At 35.2% G+C, this 18737-nt stretch overlaps 2 protein-coding genes across 3 annotated transcripts; one reads left to right on the top strand and one right to left on the bottom strand.

Annotated features, from left to right (window-relative positions):
- Positions 1-11747, top strand: LOC136806084 (major vault protein-like). Of its 2 annotated transcripts, none has more exons than XM_067062654.1 (12): positions 1-141; positions 2041-2333; positions 2836-3120; positions 3437-3688; positions 4367-4477; positions 5479-5667; positions 6292-6469; positions 7184-7322; positions 7747-7944; positions 8732-9076; positions 10392-10635; positions 11154-11747. In XM_067062654.1, exons 2-12 carry the CDS (start codon positions 2049-2051, stop codon positions 11496-11498), a joined length of 2571 nt encoding a protein of 856 aa, XP_066918755.1. In that variant the 5' UTR covers positions 1-141; positions 2041-2048; the 3' UTR covers positions 11499-11747. The 2 variants fall into 2 exon arrangements, with proteins under 2 accessions (XP_066918755.1, XP_066918754.1); XM_067062653.1 differs by lacking the exon at positions 1-141 and adding an exon at positions 155-477.
- An 892-nt stretch (positions 11748-12639) lies between these two features.
- Positions 12640-18459, bottom strand: LOC136806066 (uncharacterized). The gene is made up of 4 exons (XM_067062636.1): positions 18366-18459; positions 17425-17647; positions 16878-17038; positions 12640-13007 (listed from the first exon to the last, which is right to left on the bottom strand). Exons 1-4 carry the CDS (start codon positions 18385-18387, stop codon positions 12640-12642), a joined length of 774 nt encoding a protein of 257 aa, XP_066918737.1. The 5' UTR covers positions 18388-18459.
- Between the last annotated feature and the right edge of the window lie 278 nt (positions 18460-18737).

The following is an 18737-nucleotide window of genomic DNA, read 5'->3' as shown; positions in this document are numbered from 1 at the left end:
GTTCTCGAAAAGGTTTTACAATGTAGACGGGCTTTTCATTATTTGATAAATCGCAGGAATCAGCACAAAATTTTGTAAACATCACTTTGCAAATCTACGCCCGAATCGAAGGTTTTGGAAGGACAGATTTCTGGAAAAAAAGTAAGTAAATTTACTACATATTGCACCATATAGTACAAGCTTTTCACCACTTAATTCAGGGTCAGAATAGTATAAAAGCCTTCTGAAGATTTGAAGAAGTATCTGGGCAGAAATGGATGAATAGAGGTTGATAGAAATTGAAAGGAAATTTGCTTGATGTTTGATTGACGATATATACTTTGGTCCTCTATTATATCTCTCAACTTGAAAGAAAGAAGCTTGTTTTTATTTTTTATACAAACATTATGAACACTTCAGAAAACACCATGTGAAACTAGGTTTGAGTTTCTAAAGCAAGAAAAATTGCTATCTTTATGTCACAAAGCAAGGCAAAAGGTAAAAATGAAATAGTTTTTTTGTCTCAAAACAAATTAAACAAATGAGTGTGAGATTATGAACCCTCAACAGGGCGATTCTTGTAAGTATTGTATAATTTGTACATCTTTAGATGTTTTAGGGGAGCCATCTAAGCTCAAACTTGTGCCGAAAACAACGTTGTTGTTGTGATTTAGGCTCTGTCAGCTGTGGTAAAGTAGTTATTGACATTGGTTGCTGCACAGGCGACTAATGTTCGATTCCCACTTGCAGCGGTTCACTTGGCAAAGTGAATAAACCTTTACCTGGGTCAACCCATGCCATGTGAGGGGAATTGGGTACCGTGAGATCGGGTAACTTACATCAGTGGAGGCTAACATGCATAACCCACAAATGAATGACCTGTCTGGTCATTAAAATACAACTACGCAGCTCCGCACAAAGCTCTACTCTACCATTTTTGTTTTGATTTAACTTTGTATTTTAATTACCAGCCAGGTCTTTCTTTCATTTGAGGGCTATGCATGTTAGCCTTCACTGATGCAAGTTACCCGATCTCACGGTAGTCGGTTCAAGCCAGACGGTACTGTAATCGATCAATTCGATTATGGAAGTACCGCCACTTAATCTAATGTCGACATCCCTCCTCTAATTACGACACCCTCTTTATCAGCTGAAATTGATAGAAAGGTTGAAACTGTTTTTCTTTGCTTAATGGTCAGAGAGGAATAATTCTTTTTCAATCAGTGATTGAAGCTTTCATATTATTCCTGTCTCTAAAGAAGGGTGTCAGAATTGGAAGAGGGATGTCGATATTAGACCAACTTACTGTAATCGATAATGATCAAAGTAATCAAACAACCACTTATTGATTAAATCAAATGTTGGGTACCAAAATTTCAAAAAAATTTTGAGTATTCGATCACTTTCTTAACAACCCTTCGAAGACTCAATAACCGTTCGAGTACTTTGATCGTTATTGATTACTTTTGATAACTTTGACAACTTCGATAACCAATTGATTACTTCAATAACCAATTACTTTGATATATCTTTAAGAAAAAACAAAAAAAATGACCTAAAACCAAAGCACAAAAAGAAGCCCTGTCATATAGATTGACCCCAGCCATTTTCCCCGCCGGTTTGTGTGACTTTACCCTGGGTTTTAAGATTTAAGTTCTATTACATGGCAATGTTATGGAAGGGGTTGGGTTCATAAACAAAACATCCAATCAGCGTTTTCTGTGGTAAGTTTGAATTTGGATGGCTTTAGCTGCTGAATTTGCTCTGAAAACAATTATTTCCTTAAATTTTGATTTGTCAGCAAATTCCAGAAATATTAAGGGACTTTCCTATGACTTCAAACTTTTGATGATGCACTCCCTGGTCATTATTGCAAAATAATCATTTTCTGAAAGAATTAGATTTCAATGTCTAAAATAGCTATAAAAGCAATTAAACACTTGGTGATGAAGTTTTATTATAAGATTAATGTTTGGATAGAGGACAGACTTAATTTTTGCAACCTTACTATACTAAGAGAGTTTTGTAACATTGAGTTTTTATAACTTTTGTTATTTCAAGTTACCAACATGGCTTCAAAAGGACGAGGAAGCGATGAATCCACCAGTATTTACAGAATTCCACCATATTATTACATTCACATTCTCGACCAAAATACAAATGTCACTTCTGTTGAAGTTGGTCCAAAGACCTACATCCGTCAAGACAATGAGAAAGTTGTCTTTGGACCCCAGCAAATGATCACCATCCCTCCAAGACACTATTGTGTTATTGAAAACCCTGTGTCAATCGATGCTGAAGGCAAAGTTATTTTCGATGAAAATGGTCAAGCTAAATTGAAACATGCTGACTTGGTGAGTCTTATTTTTTCTTTGCTATTTATTTTTACACAATGAAAAATTAAGACAAAGCAGGGATAGAATTAACTAGTGTATTGCATTTCACAATCTGCGATGCGCTTTTGGATTACTTATAAACTAAAAATTGAAAATTTATCCATTTCAGGATGTAAAAACCGTGCTTGCCAAAAAATTGCTACACATTTTCTAACTCTTTTTTTGATGCATGCAAAGCCAGTTAGTCCTTTTACTGGAGAAACTTTTACTGTGGTATATATCAGGCACTACAAAATGCTCGAAGGTTACATTTGAGTCTTAAAATAGCAAGAATGAGATCACAAAACTATACATGATAGCAAACAGCCAAAAGTGTCATTGTTTTCCTGAAAAAGCAAATATTTGCCTCAGATTCCTCAGATTGTTGATTTTTAATCTGTTCCTTAGAAGATACACCACTGCTCCATAGCCTCCTACTGACCAAAGTTTTCATCAATTTATTTTATTTTTTATTTTAAAGGAAATCAGACTTGCCCAAGACCCATTTCCATTATACCCTGGAGAAACTTTGAAGAAACCAAAAACACCTTTACAAGTTGTTCCAGCTAACTCAGCTTTACGTTTGAGAGCTCTACTTGATTTCACAAGTGATGCAAAAAAAGATTACGTTGCTGGTGACGAATGGCTTTTTGAAGGGCCTGGAACCTATATTCCAAGAAAAGAAGTTGAAGTTGTTGAAACTATCAGGGCTGTTATCATCAAACCTAATCAAGCCATCAAATTGAGAGCAAGAAAAGAAACTTTGGTAAGGAACTCGTGTATATTTTAGTGAAATTGGCCTATTTTGAATCTGTAATGCAAGAGGTTTTTTAGGGCTCAGGTCAATTTCATCCTGGTCTTTTCTTCCAAGTTGCAAAGATGAGCTTATATTTAAATTTGAAAATTAAATGCTTTTTTTTCATAAAATTGACTTTGCCAAAGAAAATAGCTGCTCAAGATTGTTGTTGTGAGTATCACAGCTCAAATAAAAATCGATGAAATATTCTTTGAAAACCGAAACTCTTGTAAGATGCAAGATTTTACTCTATTCAATTTTCTTATACATTATTCTTTTCTTTCAGGATCGCGAGAGTAACCCACGTGTGACAGGTGAGGAATGGGTTGTCAAAAAGACTGGTGCTTATTTACCCGGGGCATATGAAGAAGTTGTCGAAATTGTTGATGCTTATGTGTTGACAGACAAAGTTGCATTACATATGAGAGCAACACGAACATTCAATGATGAAAAATTGAAAAAGACACGAAAAAATGGTGAAGAATGGTTGATCTCACTTGAAGATACTGAAACACATATCCCAAACGTCTATGAGGAGGTAAAATGGAAGTTATTTTTCACAGTTAAACATTAAACTTTTATGTCACAAGTCATAGACGAGACCTTGGAGGGTTGTTTTTCACAATAAAGAGATGGTCTGACGATGGATGGACAGAAAGGGGTCTGTAGTATAACAAATGATGGAACCAGTTTTTTATCCCACTTTCCCCTTTGTTAATTACTTTTAATAATAGTTGACCACCTTGCACTGGCAACTGATCGTATATAGATAGCCAAAGAAAGCATGCTATGGTCTTTGACTAAAGATATAAATTGGAGCTCATTTTCTAACCTCCTCTATCAAACTTTTCTGCCTTCCTGATCTTGACTTGTAGTTATTTTATAATGAAGCATACTTGCAATTAAAACTGAATGAAAAATAGTAGAAATTTGAACAAAAATTGTAAAGAAGTGTGATCATTATTAAACTATTATTGACTATTTTTCAAATTTTACTCCATTCTGGTATCTTGTTTGTTCATCACCGAGCACCTGTTCAATATCATTCCATGGCAATGATTTATAGCATTTCCCAGGTGGTGGATGTGGTCTATCAAACTTTTCTGCCTTCCTAATCTTGACTTGTTGTAATTTTATAATGAAGCATACTTGCAATTAAAAATGAAAGAAAATTTGTAGGAATTTTAACGAAAATTGAATTATTGATATTTCCCAGGTGGTTGATGTGGTCAACATTACAACATTGAACAACCGTCAATATTGTATCATTTGTGATCCTGTTGGAGCCGACGGTAAACCACAACTTGGTCAAAAGAAATTAGTCAAGGTGAGTTTTGAGAATTTCTTGATTTTTTGACTAGTGGTGAAAAGAGGTGGATTTGAGTTAAGTCTTCACTAATTGTATCAATCTTTGGGTTTTATAAACATCTTTATTTTACACTTTGCCTTGTTGATAAAAAGGCCTAATTTGAAAAGATATTACGGTTAGGTCTTCACTTTGCTTCCTCTAGGATTTTAAATGTCTTTATTTTACATTTTGCCTTGGAATCAATAATTCTTTCTAATTCTAGAAATAAAGAACTAACTTGCGATTGATGTATGCAGTTTTCATGCAATGCAGCCTACCGGGTGCAGCAGAAAAAACTTTGGACGTTTGGCGAGCCACTGAGGCCGAACAAAGTCTTGTTTAGACTCAAAACCACTTCTATTAGAAAGAGGACATGCTAACTTAAATTTTGCAGTATAACTTTTTAAGTTTGGTCAAGTAGTTGTCAAGTTATAAGCTTTTGAAGTTAAAATTCCTTTTCGAAAAGTGTGAAAAACACGTAATAAAAGGGTATTAAATTAAGCATTTTTAAGCGTTTTCGATAAGAATTTTTTTCAAATATTTCTAAAAACTGACTATTTACTAAAAACTGACTATGTTGTAAACGAAAACTGCTTTTAAAAGTATTTTAACAATTAATTATGTCGTAAAAGTCGTTAAATAAGTCAAATACTGAGCTATTTTTTCATTATTTGCATAAATTTAATACACCTTTTTTTACGTGTTTTTTACACTTTTCGAAAAGTGAATTTTGACTTCAAAAGCTTATATCTTGACAACTACTTGACCAAACTTAAAAAGTTATACCGCAAAATTTAAGTTAGCATGTCCTCTTTCTAATAAAAGTGGTTTTGAGTCTAAACAAGACTTTGTTCGGCCTCAGTGGCTCGCCAAACGTCCAAAGTTTTTTCTGCTGCACCCGGTATAGTAGACTCCAAATTAAAATTGAAATCATCCAATATTGACATTTCATACATCAATTTTCTTCTTCTTTTCTTTAGGGTGAGAAATCATTTTTCTTGCAACCAGGAGAACGTTTTGAGAAAGGCACTCAAAACGTGTATGTTCTTGGTGAGGATGAAGGTTTGATTCTCAAAACCACCGAAGAATTTATGGATGGAAAAGAGAAACGAGCTCCTGGTGATCGATGGATGATCAGAGGTCCACGTGAATACGTACCACCTGTTGAGGTTTGTCATTCACATGTTTTTATAAGAACAAACTATATAAGAACATAAGGCTTCGATGGCCCAAATATTAAGAACAAGTTAAGAACATTTTCAGGCTTTGTAGACCCGATTTTTTACGAAGATATTTAAAAAAAATACTCTCAAAATGATGAAAACAAGAACATTTCAAGAACATTTTAAAGCTTAGAAAACAAAAAACAAAGAACACTCGAAGGCTTCCAAATGTTTGAACGTTCTTATAAAAGGAACATGTATGTTTAATTGTCTAGAGAGACACAATTGAATGAATTTTTCAATGAAGGTGACAAAATTAAGCCACGTTAAGTTTGTTTCCATGATCATACTTGCACCGGTTCGAGAACAAAGCAGAACGGTGCCTTCATCCATCCCAACACAGCAGGGCCTCTTGGAAGTCCTGGAAAAGTCTTAAAAAAACCGGAACGAGATGGAGTTTTTACAAGCTCTTACCAACCAAATCAAATAAGAGCTGGTAAAAACTCCATCTTGTTAACCAGTAATAAAACAATTTTGTTACTTTTTCTAAAGAACGCGTCATTCTTATTATTTCAAATGACCAATTATTAAAGTATCTTATAAAAACTCCATCTCATCTGTTTTATCCAGGTCGAAGTGACCAGTCATCGTAAAGCAATTCCACTGGATGCAAACGAAGGTGTTTACGTTCGAAACATCAAGACCGGTCAAGTGCGTGCTGTGGTTGGTCAAACCTACATGTTAGATCAGGATGAAGAACTGTGGGCCAAAGAATTGCCACCTGTCGTCGAAGACTTGTTGGCGCAAGGTATGGAGAAAACTTTTTCCATATTTATCTTTCCATACTTATCTTTATCTCTAAATTTTAATCTTCTAAATTCATGTTTCTTTAAAACTAGCCTCGATTTCACTTGAGATTTTGATTGAATGACACTTAAAAGTACACCAATTCATGATATTCATGACGTAGTGTTTTCTACGGAAAGACCCTGGTTTTTGCCTGTAGTGGCAAATTTTATACAACTTTTGTCTAGTTTAAAGTTGACACTACTAGCTTAAACCGTGGTATTATCGTAGAAAAAATTACGTCATGAATATCATGAATTGGCTCGTGCTAAATTGGTAAACAATATCAAAAAGCAAAGTTCAGTCACAAATAGACTCTAGTCAACTCAAAAACTATACTTTTGAAATTAGAGATTATCAGGATCTATTCTTCTACATTTTCATTATATCTTTAGTTAACGATGATAGATCGCTAACCGCTTTCGCTTTGTATAACAGTCTGTTCCTCTAAAGAATCCTGCATTGTAACACGCATGCGTAATTTGTCGTTCTTTTAAACCATATGTAGTTAATTCCCGTGATAAACAAAGGAATAAATCCGCAGGGGTGGTTGTGGACGGTGAAATTTGTCGTTCTTTTTGTCTATTTTTAGTAATGCAGGATTCGTTACATAGACCCCCTCATAATGTGCAAACTACGTAATTTATTGATAATGTTTTATCATTTTTTCTTATAGGTAAAGACCCACTCGCTGACCGAAGTGAGCGTGGATCCAAGGGAGCAAGCAAGGCAAGAGACAAAACGAAAGTGGTTGTTTTCCGCGTGCCCCACAATGCTGCAGTGCAAATCTATGATTACAAAGACAAGAAAGCCAGGTAAATGAAATCCCCATTGCTAAAAAAAATACTCCTATTATACACAGGCACGAAGAAGCAGCTCTTAAATAGTGATTATTTGAGCTGACATGGTATTTTTTCAAACTCGCCAACATTGCCAATTTCTTGAAAAGTTCCCCTAAGCTTAAAAATCTTGAAGCCGTTTTTCGAAATGTAGTTGAAATATTTTTACTAAATATTTCCCTTTCCCGAAAAAAACGGCCTTTTCAAAGCTTACTACATTGGCGTCTCTTTAACTCGAACCTCTGTAACTCGAGTGTCTCCTTAATTCGAACAAGTTTTATGGCTCATTCAAACAGTTAACAATTCCTCTTAAACCTTTACTCCGTAACTCAAATCTCCCTAACTTGAGCAAATTTTCGTATTGTACATTAGCTTATGTGCTTTGAATTTCTTCTTGCAGAGTCAACTTTGGACCTGACCTTGTCATGCTTTTACCCGACGAACAATTCACCGTCTTGAGCATTTCTGGTGGAAAACCAAAACGACCAAATGTAATCAAGGCCTTATGTCTATTACTCGGCCCAGACTTTTGTACTGATATCGTTGTCGTGGAGACGGCTGACCACGCCCGATTGTCACTTCAACTGTCATACAACTGGTGAGGGATTATTTCTCTTCTTTTCTTTGTTTTAGTTTTCAGGGGTTTCATTTTGTATTTGAAAAGCTGACGAATGAAAAATAAACTTCGGGGAATTTTAGATTCTAGTCCAGCGAATTCTTGGCAAGCCCAATCAATATCAGCGTGGATATAAACTGTAAGAGGCGAACCGACAAATTGTAATTCTCTTCATTCCTTGGACCGTCGAAATTCGCCGTCCGCCGTACACTGGGCCTGAATAAAACCCCCGAGTTCTCCTTTATATAAATTGTAATTTTGCTAAAAGAAATTGACGTACAAATGTAGGGTTTCTACAACTAATAAGAGCTTAAAGTATAAGCGTCGCAACTAAGAGAACATCGTTTGCCGTATCTCCTACAATTTGCTGACACAGCATCTTTAAACAAAATAAAAAACAACTTTCTTCCCTTTCGGTGCCTTGCAAGCACAAATTTTGAGAAATTCTTTTGTATTATTTTGCCTTGTCAGCATACAGACGCGCCTCCTTTCGATATCATAACAAAAAAATAACTTTAAACATCCCCTTGTATCAAACTGCTTCTTTCGGCACTGAACAGATACAGTAAACTCACTCTATTTCGAACTTCTATTATTCGGACCTTTCTGTTATTCGAACTAATATATTTGGGTCAACTCAGCTAGAAAGTAGATGAAATTACTCTCTATAATTCGAATTGTTCTCTGATTAGAAGAATTTTTGGTCCCATGAAGATCGAATTACAGGGAGTCAACTGTATGTAAATTATTTTTCACCGTTATTTAACAGGCATTTCGCACACGAAGCAAAAGACGGTGCTCGATTATTCTCCGTTCCCGATTTCATCGGAGATGCATGCAAAGCAATCGCGTCCCGTATCCGTGGTGCTGTCGCTTCCGTAAAATTCGACGATTTCCACAAGAATTCCGCTAAAATCATCCGCGCATCCGTTTTTGGATTAGACGAGAAAAATAAAGTGCGTGAGAAATTTACTTTCCCAGCTAACGGGTTAAACATTACCAGTGTGGATATTCAGTCTGTCGAGCCTGTGGATCAACGTACCCGAGATGCTTTGCAGAAATCTGTTCAATTGGCTATTGAGATTACGACAGCCTCACAAGAAGCATCTGCAAAGTAAGAAAATTTCTTCTTTTTGTTCTTTCTTTCCGTTTGTGTATCCCGATCACGGACCTTTATATAAACTATATTTATATACCAAAATCTTTGATCGGAGATCTGCGTTCCCTCGAATACTTTTGATGATATAGCGCCGTCAGAGGTTAATTTTCAACACTGCAATGGCGTCTTTACGGATATCGGGAAGCGATTAGGAATAACTCCACAGTTTTGACCTGTAAAATCGAGAACGGTAAAAGTACTGATTTACTATCGTCTTCAGTCAGCCCAGAGGAATGTAAAAAGATAGAAACACAGCTTTACTGATAACTCAATGTTCAACGATCACTTCTATTGACAATTCTATTGTAAAAACGTTGATTAGGTCATTAAATGAAAGTCCAGAAAAGACGGCTCGCCATACAAATCGGACTGTTTCTACATGATTTGACGATAAAAATGAAAATTTAGATTTCGCCGATTACTAGTTCAATTTTTAAGAATAAGGAGCAATTTATTTACTAATGTATAGCAAAAGAAATTCTTAACGCAATGATATTAAATTGTTTCTTGTAAAACTGCCAAAACTCGAGTAAAATCAAGACGAAGTTAGAATCTTCTCGAGCTATGGTCCTCCATATAATGGTGCGGTCATGATGCGGTTATATCAGTAGAATCGCTAGGAAATTCTGAGCAAGAAGATATAGGTACTTTTTCGTATAGGAGAGGTGTACCCAAAATATAAGCCCTAAAAGTTTGCGCATAATTAGGCTTGAAACAAAAGAATTATGCAGATTTTTTATAGCGACAACAAAAGAACCCTATTAACTCGACATCAATATATGGTATATGGCGAGCCGTTTTTCCATTGTTTTCAAGAAACTGTTTTTCCATCTCTTTACATTCCTCTGGTCAGCCAGGATTCAGAAAAATCAAATACTCTCGGGTACTTAATAGCCGTCCCCCCCCCCCCTTATTAATTTTTGGGAAAATGTTTTTGAAATTTCCCTTTTTTGTCATAATTATGCTGTATTAGCCTCTTTTACATAAATTATCCACCCAGGACATTTTTATTCCAACCCCCCCCCCCCCCCGCTTATTAAGTTTTGAGATTTTTTCCAACCCCCCCCCCCCCCCCCCCCCCCGCTTATTCCAACCCCCCCGGCTATTAGGTACCCGAGAGTACTAATCGACTCCGTCACTGAAAAAAGGTCAAACATAATGTCGGTTAGTCTGAATCGCAGACTTCTTTTTATATAAGAAACATTTTTGCTAGAGGATGAGCAGAAGCGTTGAGTCTTAATTTGACAATTTCTTTCTTTTCTCTTCACAGACATGAGGCTGACAGATTGGAACAAGAAGCACGTGGTCGTTTGGAAAGACAAAAGATTCAAGATGAAGCCGCATCTGAAAAAGCTAGACGAGAATTGTTGCAACTCCAAGCTGAAAGTGCCGCTGTTGAATCAACTGGTCAAGCTAAAGCGGAAGCACAATCCCGCGCCGAAGCCGCGCGCATTGAGGGCGAAGCTGCTGTACAACAAGCGCAACTGAAAGCGGAAGCCTCCAATATCGAAGCTGTACGTATTTTGCTCAAAGGATTGTTAAGAGATGGGAAAACAGCTTTTTGATACGGCTTTCATTCATATGCAAGGTCGCTTACCCTTCAGTGTCATTTGGTTATCATAGCTGGAATAAAGGATTTTTTCATTAAAAGGATTTTCCATAGAAACGACCAGAAGCTGTTTTTCTATTTTCTTCCACTTTTCTGCTCAAATTGTTTCAGTCTTACACACTACCCTTTATTCGTGATATTCAAGATCTTTTCATACGGAAAAAATCAAAACATCGGGTGTTTATACTAGTTCTATTGTTTAAAACTTGCCACTAGTTCTGAATTCGAGATTTTATCATAGATAAGGTTTAGACAATTAAATATTTTGATTGTCTTCTGTCTCGTCATTTTTTGTTGAAACTGAATGATTTTTTGTTGCCAGGACTTTAGCGTAGTTAGATATTGAGAGCAACAACTTGAAAATTATGAAAATGATTTGTATTTCTTAATTGGTGTATATAAATTCCCATCCTTATTTTCCAGGCTTCCGAATTGAAACGCTTGACTGCCGCTCGTGACGCAGAAACAAAATATATTAAGGACCAGAATGAGTTAGAGATTAACAAGACTCAAGAACTTGCTCACATCGAGTCTGCAAAATTCAAGCATATGGTTGACGCTATTGGGCCAAACACGATCCAATCGATCGCCACTGCAGGACCAGAGATGCAGGTCAAATTATTGAAATCATTAGGCTTGCAATCAACCTTGATTACAGATGGAAAATCACCCATCAATCTGTTCAATACGGCCGAAGGATTGATTAGCACGTCAGCTGTAGCCCGCAAACGCAGGTCGAGCTTTACTTCTGAAATGTCGGATGAGTGAAATGGTGTCAATCATAATGTGTCCCGTGATTCCGGGATTTTATTGACATTTTGAGTACAATTAATTTATTAACAAATCAGGAAAGTTGGTTTTGTTTCGTTTAGTATTTCTTTAAGTTTTGAATAACCGTGAATATCTTAATGACTCGTTTTGAAAATGAATTATCCAGTTTTTATTTTCGAAACTTTTCTATTTGGAAGCAGCCAGGGGTTTGATTTTTTATACTTTTTGTATAGGAATTTTTGTCACCAGTTTTTTTGTTACAATTTCAGTTTCTTGTGTCCGGTACACGCTGTATAATTTATCTCGTTTTTGTAATTTTTTTTTGAAAAATCCTTTTTTGAATTTGAGTAATATAAAATTTTCTGTGTACATGAAATTAAAAAATCAATTAGTCTGTTCGTCAATAAGTAAGGTTACTTAAGGGTTGGAAAAAGTGAGGGAAATCCCCAAAAAATACGCTGATTTTATCCCAGGGACAAAAAGGAGATTTCACTTTTATTGGCAGAAAGAGAAATGAGGTGGAGATACGAGAAAGCGTTCCAGGTTAGATTCCACCAACCCGAAAAAAAAATTCTCGCACGTGTCTCCACCGCCTCTATTCAAATTCAGTTTATAAAGTTTTTTTATGGGCTAAGGATGTTGACATTTTGGGAACAGGTTTGTCATGCTATTAAGGTGCCCGTAGGAAAGATAAATTTAAGTATAGATAAATCATTGAGTTAATGGCTCGAGAGGAATATTTAACTTGTCTTCGTGTTTATTCCTCTCATTGTTATGGCCGGGCTACATAATAGACCTTATCGGAGTTTTTTATTTTTCTAAAAAAGCGATGACCTATTGTAATACACTCGAAACAATCCCACAATGCATCGCTTTTTTAGAAAAATCAAAAACTCCGATAAGGTCTATTTGATGGCATTCGAAGTAATACTGTTGCTTTAGAAGCCCTGTGAAGGTCGAACCTTTTGAAAAACTTCGAAGAGGTCAAATTTTTGATTTCTAAAAAGGGCTGGACCGTGAACGTGTTAACAGAATCTTGTTTTGATAGACACACAAAAATGTCCAAGAAAGTATAAATTGAAATTACTATTTATTATCATGAATTGAAAAATGTTTCAAAATATTAACCAATCAATTTTTACCAATATTGACTATTCAAATCATTACGTAATTCTTCGACAATAAATTCACCTCTTGTGCTTATATCAAAATCTAGCTCAGAATCCGACTTTCGAGTGCTCAAAAAATATTTCATAGCATCACGTCTGCTCTCGAAACGTTTCTTGAATTTCGTTTTTCTAGAAACCGGTTCTAAGGCTGTTAATGCCTCTTTCAATTGCTCGCATTTTTGAAGAATTCTTTCTGCTTGCTCATTACGCATGCGTAATTTTTCATGTTTCTTCTTTGACGTGAGACACGTAACTGGAGGCTGATATTGAACTTGTTTACAGGCTAGATTTAGACTGTATTCCATCTTGGTCGATAATAATTCCTTTGTGATATCACCTGAAACAATCAATAGACAATGTTTTGAATGATAGCTTTCAACTTAGAGCTTTATTTAAAAAATACATTCGTCTCACCTAAGACTCTAGTAGGAAATTGCCTGCAAAGGTATCGTAAATACCTTTAAGTGAATACACTCTTCTCGAGATGCATAAATTTATTGTTGTCCTCGTTTTCAAACAGATTTCATTGCTATCAAATTATACATTTAAACCAACTTAAATTCCCAAAAGGCAAACATTAACTCTAAAACAAAAGTACTTAAAATTCAAAATGTCTCATGAGGTGTAAACAACACAATTATCATCGTGAATATGTAATTTTATAGCAGTGAAATCTGTTTGAAAACGAGGACAACAATAAATCGATGCATCTCGAGAAGAGTGTATTAATTTTTGCGTGGATTAATTATAGAAAGGCTGCGTCCATCACGAACTCAAAGAATTTTTAAGGTTGAAAATTTATCGACCCCTGGTAAAAATAAATGTGAAGGAATCAAAATCTATGAATTCTATCTATATGAAACTAAAAGGGTTTTGAGAACATTCCAAGGAACATTTAAGATTCAATCAAAAATATTGGGTTATTCCAGAAAAATTCTATATCCCGTATAGACTAGCAAACTAGTCTGTAAATTAATCATGTCAGAGGGCGGGAACATAAAGGCGGCGGGCGTTTGCTAGAATAGGAGCTGCGTAGGAGAGCGAGCAAAAGTTGGTGAGAGGCTGCTGATTTACAGACTAGAACATTCTGCCACGGCTTCATTTTGGAGGTTTTGAGAACGGGGGAGTGCTTTCCTAAATTTTGGAGGGAGAAAAGCCGACAGACCACTTTGTTTTGAATTTTGGGTGGTAAAAGGATGAGCCACTTTTCAAGTTTTGAAACTTTTACATCTTAGTTGTTTTTTCATACATTCTTAGAAAGGTAAGTATTTGCAATTTAGCTTCAGTTTTCTACAATCATCAAAAGTGTACAAGGATTATTCAGTTTTCCCTATCCAGGTTGGTGGCTTTTTGCTAGCCTCTTTCATTCAAGGTAAGAAATATTTTTTCTATTTTGGTTCCACCTAAATACTTTTTGCTTTTTTATTTTAGTACTTACAGACTACTTGTTAAGGAACTTGATTACTCTAGCAGTCTAGTCTCATTGTGGCTAAGTGAACCTCTCCAACACAATGAATACAACAGTAACACTAACCAGGCAGGAACTCTTCTCAAAAGTACCCAGCAATATAACCATTTTGGAAAAATTTTGACACTATTTTTAGAATAAAATAACATATCATAATAATCAATAATTCTGACACTTTTAATATCTCACGATAACCTAAATCAGGTTTTCAAGCCGTACCAAAAATTTTAGTCAACATAATATTGAGTTGACAAAAGTTTTTGGTACGGTTTGAAAACCATTTTTAGGTTATCGTGAGAATAAACAGCGTTTCCTGGTTAGTTTAAAGAAACTCTCAATGTCATCACTCCCAGGCTGGCTGCTGTCTGACAGCCCAACCCTCTTCAACAGACTCACTGCTACAAAAAACAACCTGTCCTGACTGTCAGCATGTAACGTACCAGCCAAGCACTGGAAAATTACACGTATATACGCATAGAAAATTAAATAGATAGACCTTTTGCTAGTTTTAGATGTCATGTTGAAATAATTAAGTTTTTCAGTCTGTCAGGAAAAATGTAACATCGACATGCACAAATTTAATTTGTTAAAAATTGAAATTTGCAGAATTTAGTGCTGTGATAAGATAGCTCTGATGGAAAATCCATAATTTATATATATATATATTCATAACTTTAGAAAAATGTAGTATTTTTTTCGTGAGAAAAGAATTATGTAAATTCTGACATTTTTCTATAGATTGTGGCTATGTGCTGAAGAATTTTCTTGTCACTTTTCTTTACACTACCAAGATTTATGGCTATTTTTTTTAAAGAGTTTTCTTGTCCCACTAATGTTACAATTTAATATTATAATTATGTAAATTAAAGTTACCTATTCGAGAAACTTTTGTTATCAAACTGAGAATTTTCACCGTAATATAAATTTTGACAAATTTTCATCTACGTACAACTATAATTTTGGGGAAGTCCCACTTGTTCGACAGTTATTATTTCGACATCCATTTGCTCGACAACCACTTGTTTGACACTCTTTTCTCAAACAACTGGTCTGTCGAACAACTATATAGGTTGTCGAACAACTATATAGGTTATCGAACAACTATATAGTTGGTCGAACAACTATATAGTTGGTCGAACAAGTGGATTGTCAATCAACTGGGTTGTCGATCATTTTGGTACTCATTTGTTCAACAACCCACTTGTTCGACATCCAATTTGACAAGAATTTGTTGAACAAGTGAGCTATGGAAATAAAATTAACTTCACACTTGAAGATTTATGGCTAAATTTTTTTAGAGTTTTCTTGCCACACTAATCTGGCAATTTAATAATGTTTTAAGTGATAGTACAGTACATTTGAAAATGTTTGTTGCCAAACTGAGAATTCTTAATTTTCTCCATAAATTCTGCTAAATTTCCCTCTATGCAAGTTATAAGTTTTGGAAAAATTACTAGAATTGAGTAAAACATAAGCATGGTGAAAAAATTTAATCATTTTCAAATCTTGTAAGAAGACTTTTAATATTTCATTATTTGAAAGAAAATGTTTTTTGGAGAAATTTGTTGTTTGTCAGTGCTGCTTTACCATAACTTTATTTCTGCTCAAAACTATAATTTTATCATAGGGATAACAAAGGGATAACCAGGTAGATATTCACAAAAGTTTGTTGCACGTTTTGTTGCACTTCCAATACGTACGACATTGTGTCAGTGTCGTGTAGTAGTCTCTGGTAGTGCAACATCCATATATTTTTGATAAAGAACCTTTGACTTGTGAGTCCTGGAAAATTAAAAAGTCTTATGTTTGAATGTCAGTAAATAATTGTTAGGGTACGAAGGGTACTGTACCTGGGTTATCCCTTTGATTACCACATGTAAATCTAGGAAAAAGAAAGCTGAAATGAAAAAAAAACTCACAGTCCATAGTGTTTGCGATCTGAATACTCCATTCCTAAAATTGAATGAGTTATGAATAGGAAAAGATAACAAATCAACAAGTTCTGATAACTGATGTTACAAGATTTTCCATCTTCTCTTGCCTCTCAAATCAAAACAAAAGACAACCAAAAATGATTCAACGAATTTTGCATATGCAGAGAACCATGAAGAAAAGCCACATATATATACACAAAGAAGAGACTCATCAAATAAGAAACAAGAAACAAAACATCTATTCAAATAAAAATTTCCACTAGAAGTCAGCCATTTTTCTTCCAATCACTCACTCCTCAAAAATCAAAACAACACGATCTGCGACTTTGACGGAAGTTTTCATTTCTCATTTCACGAATTTCTCAAAGTTCATTCATTTCTACAACGCCGAAATCTGGCGTTGTAAGATTGGGGCTTCAGCTTAGCCGTTTTTTCCTTCCTGGGGTTTCGCTCCAGTCGGGCTTTCAGCCCTTGCCGCCGACAAAATTTCTTCCTACGCTTACCTAACTCCTACGCTCACTTTTCCCGCGTGATACCGTTCCAGCCCGACTGGCGTGCCAGTCTATATCCCGTATGTCAAGGAGATATAATTACGTTCAGGGTGGTCTGGAAATTAAAAAACCCAGGGGTCAGTAAAACAAGGCTGAAAATACAGAGAGGTCCAAAAAAATTTAAAAAATCCAAGAGCGTCCTAAAAATTTTGAAGACCTGAAGAAGACCTCCTCGACATAGGGAGTTCTAATTTTTTCTGGAATTAGCCTATTATTCGGTAGAAAACTATAGTCCATTATACTCAATTACTTACCCACGTAATCTGTGATATTTTTAACGGCATTGTGGAGATATTCTTCCTGTGCTTTGATATAGTCACCGATCAAGGGGACAGCCATTTTCAACAAATCTCTACGGTCCTGCCATTCGCGTCTATTATCAGTCACTGTTTTACAAATGTCATCTGCATCCTCCCTATAAAGAGAATTGGGAGATTCAACATTTAGAAAACATTTTTGAAACTTTTTGTCGTTTTGTATCTACTCTTTTTAGGATAATGTGACGAATGAAACGTGGACTTTGGAAAATAGTATGGCAAAAAATAGTCATAAGTTTGGCTCAGGATAATAGAACAGAAGAAATCCACAGGCCAAATTATTAAATTAATAAATAACGAGTGTGTATAACTTGCCGCGCGGGGGGGGGGGGGTACTTAGGCAAATGGAGGGTACGGTATGTGCCGCCCTTAAAAGGGTACCTTTTTTGGACTTCCAAAGTCCCGCTAAGGGTCGGAAAAATCAGAAAATCAAATTTAGAAAAATTTCAACTTTTTACCCCCTGAAAGATCGAAATTATTGTACCTGGTTCCACGGTTCGCGTGTCGTTTTTGAAGCGATCTATGCAAAAGAAATCGCTTTGTTTGATTCAACGTCTTTTTCTGACTGTGTAACGACCGAATGTCTTTTATATTTTGAAATATCTCATCTACCATAAGGATATTTTCTTTGATGGTTTCATTTTTATTGTAATCCAAGAATTGATAAGCAATCAATGTATCATTGTTTTGGTTATCAGGTAAATTTGCTATGAAATACAGAAAATAAAGAAATAAATTATAATAAGGCTTCGATGGCCATTGAGAACAAGTCAACAACATTGTAAGGGTTTGCATTACACGTTTCTCTATAAGAACATCCAAAATTTTTGAAGCCTTGAATTCTCTTTTTGAGTTTTAGGCCTAAAAATGTTTTTAGCATGTTCTTATTTTCGCCATTTTGTGAGTATTTTTGTCCATTTTCCTAAGAAATTGGGTGTTTTAGAGTCCACGAAGCCTTTAAATATTCTCAATATTTTTGTCATCGAAAGCCTTATGTTCTTATATAGTTTGTTCTTATAAAAAAATCATGTACCCGATTTCTTAGGAAAATTGATAAAAACACTGAAAAAGTCGAAAGGCTTCAAAAATTTGGAATGTTCTTTAAAAAAGGGTAATATTGTCTCATGTTATCAATTAAACGTGAGACCTTTTCCGAAATCTTTCCGCTATTTTTCCCGAAATAACCTGCAAGCGATTGGAAAGTGTTTGTTTCTAATGGTAGGGAAAATCTTGTGTTTACTCACGAAACTGCCTAACTTTCCGAAGCTCATTTTTTAACTACCCAAAGTCCTGGTCTTTCTCCGATAGAAAAGTTGCAAAGGAATCTTAGTGCGGAAATGGGAAACTTATAAAAAACGACGGTACATCAAGAGGTGTGAGAAGTAAACAGATTGGACGGATTTAGAGAGTGTTGGCTACACTTACCTGTAATTGTTGCCATGGTCATATTATTAAGTAATATCACAATTTGTCTTTTAAAACTTTTTTTGAATCTGAAAAATAAATTATAAGCTCCTTTATAAATGCATAAACAACAAAAATTTGTAATCATACTTTCATACTTATTTGACGTCACTTTCTTTTACAGTCGAGAATATTCTGATGATGTAACTCTAAAGCCTAAATGTATTATGAAACTTTAAGTTCCATATACAGTGCGTCCCGAAAAAAGCGGACAAATTTTCATGTATAAAGTCAAATTCTCATAATTTATGCCAAATTTGTTCACTTTAATATTTAACTCAAAAAACTATTCAATCATCTTTGACATTGAATATATATTGATTGAACAGAAAA

This window comes from Clytia hemisphaerica, unplaced genomic scaffold (assembly GCF_902728285.1).
Source record: "Clytia hemisphaerica strain Z4C2 unplaced genomic scaffold, Clytia hemisphaerica genome assembly, whole genome shotgun sequence".
NCBI classification, from domain to species: Eukaryota; Metazoa; Cnidaria; class Hydrozoa; order Leptothecata; family Clytiidae; genus Clytia; species Clytia hemisphaerica.
Note: the sequence above shows the minus strand (reverse complement) of the source record. Positions and strands in the feature narration are given on the sequence as shown.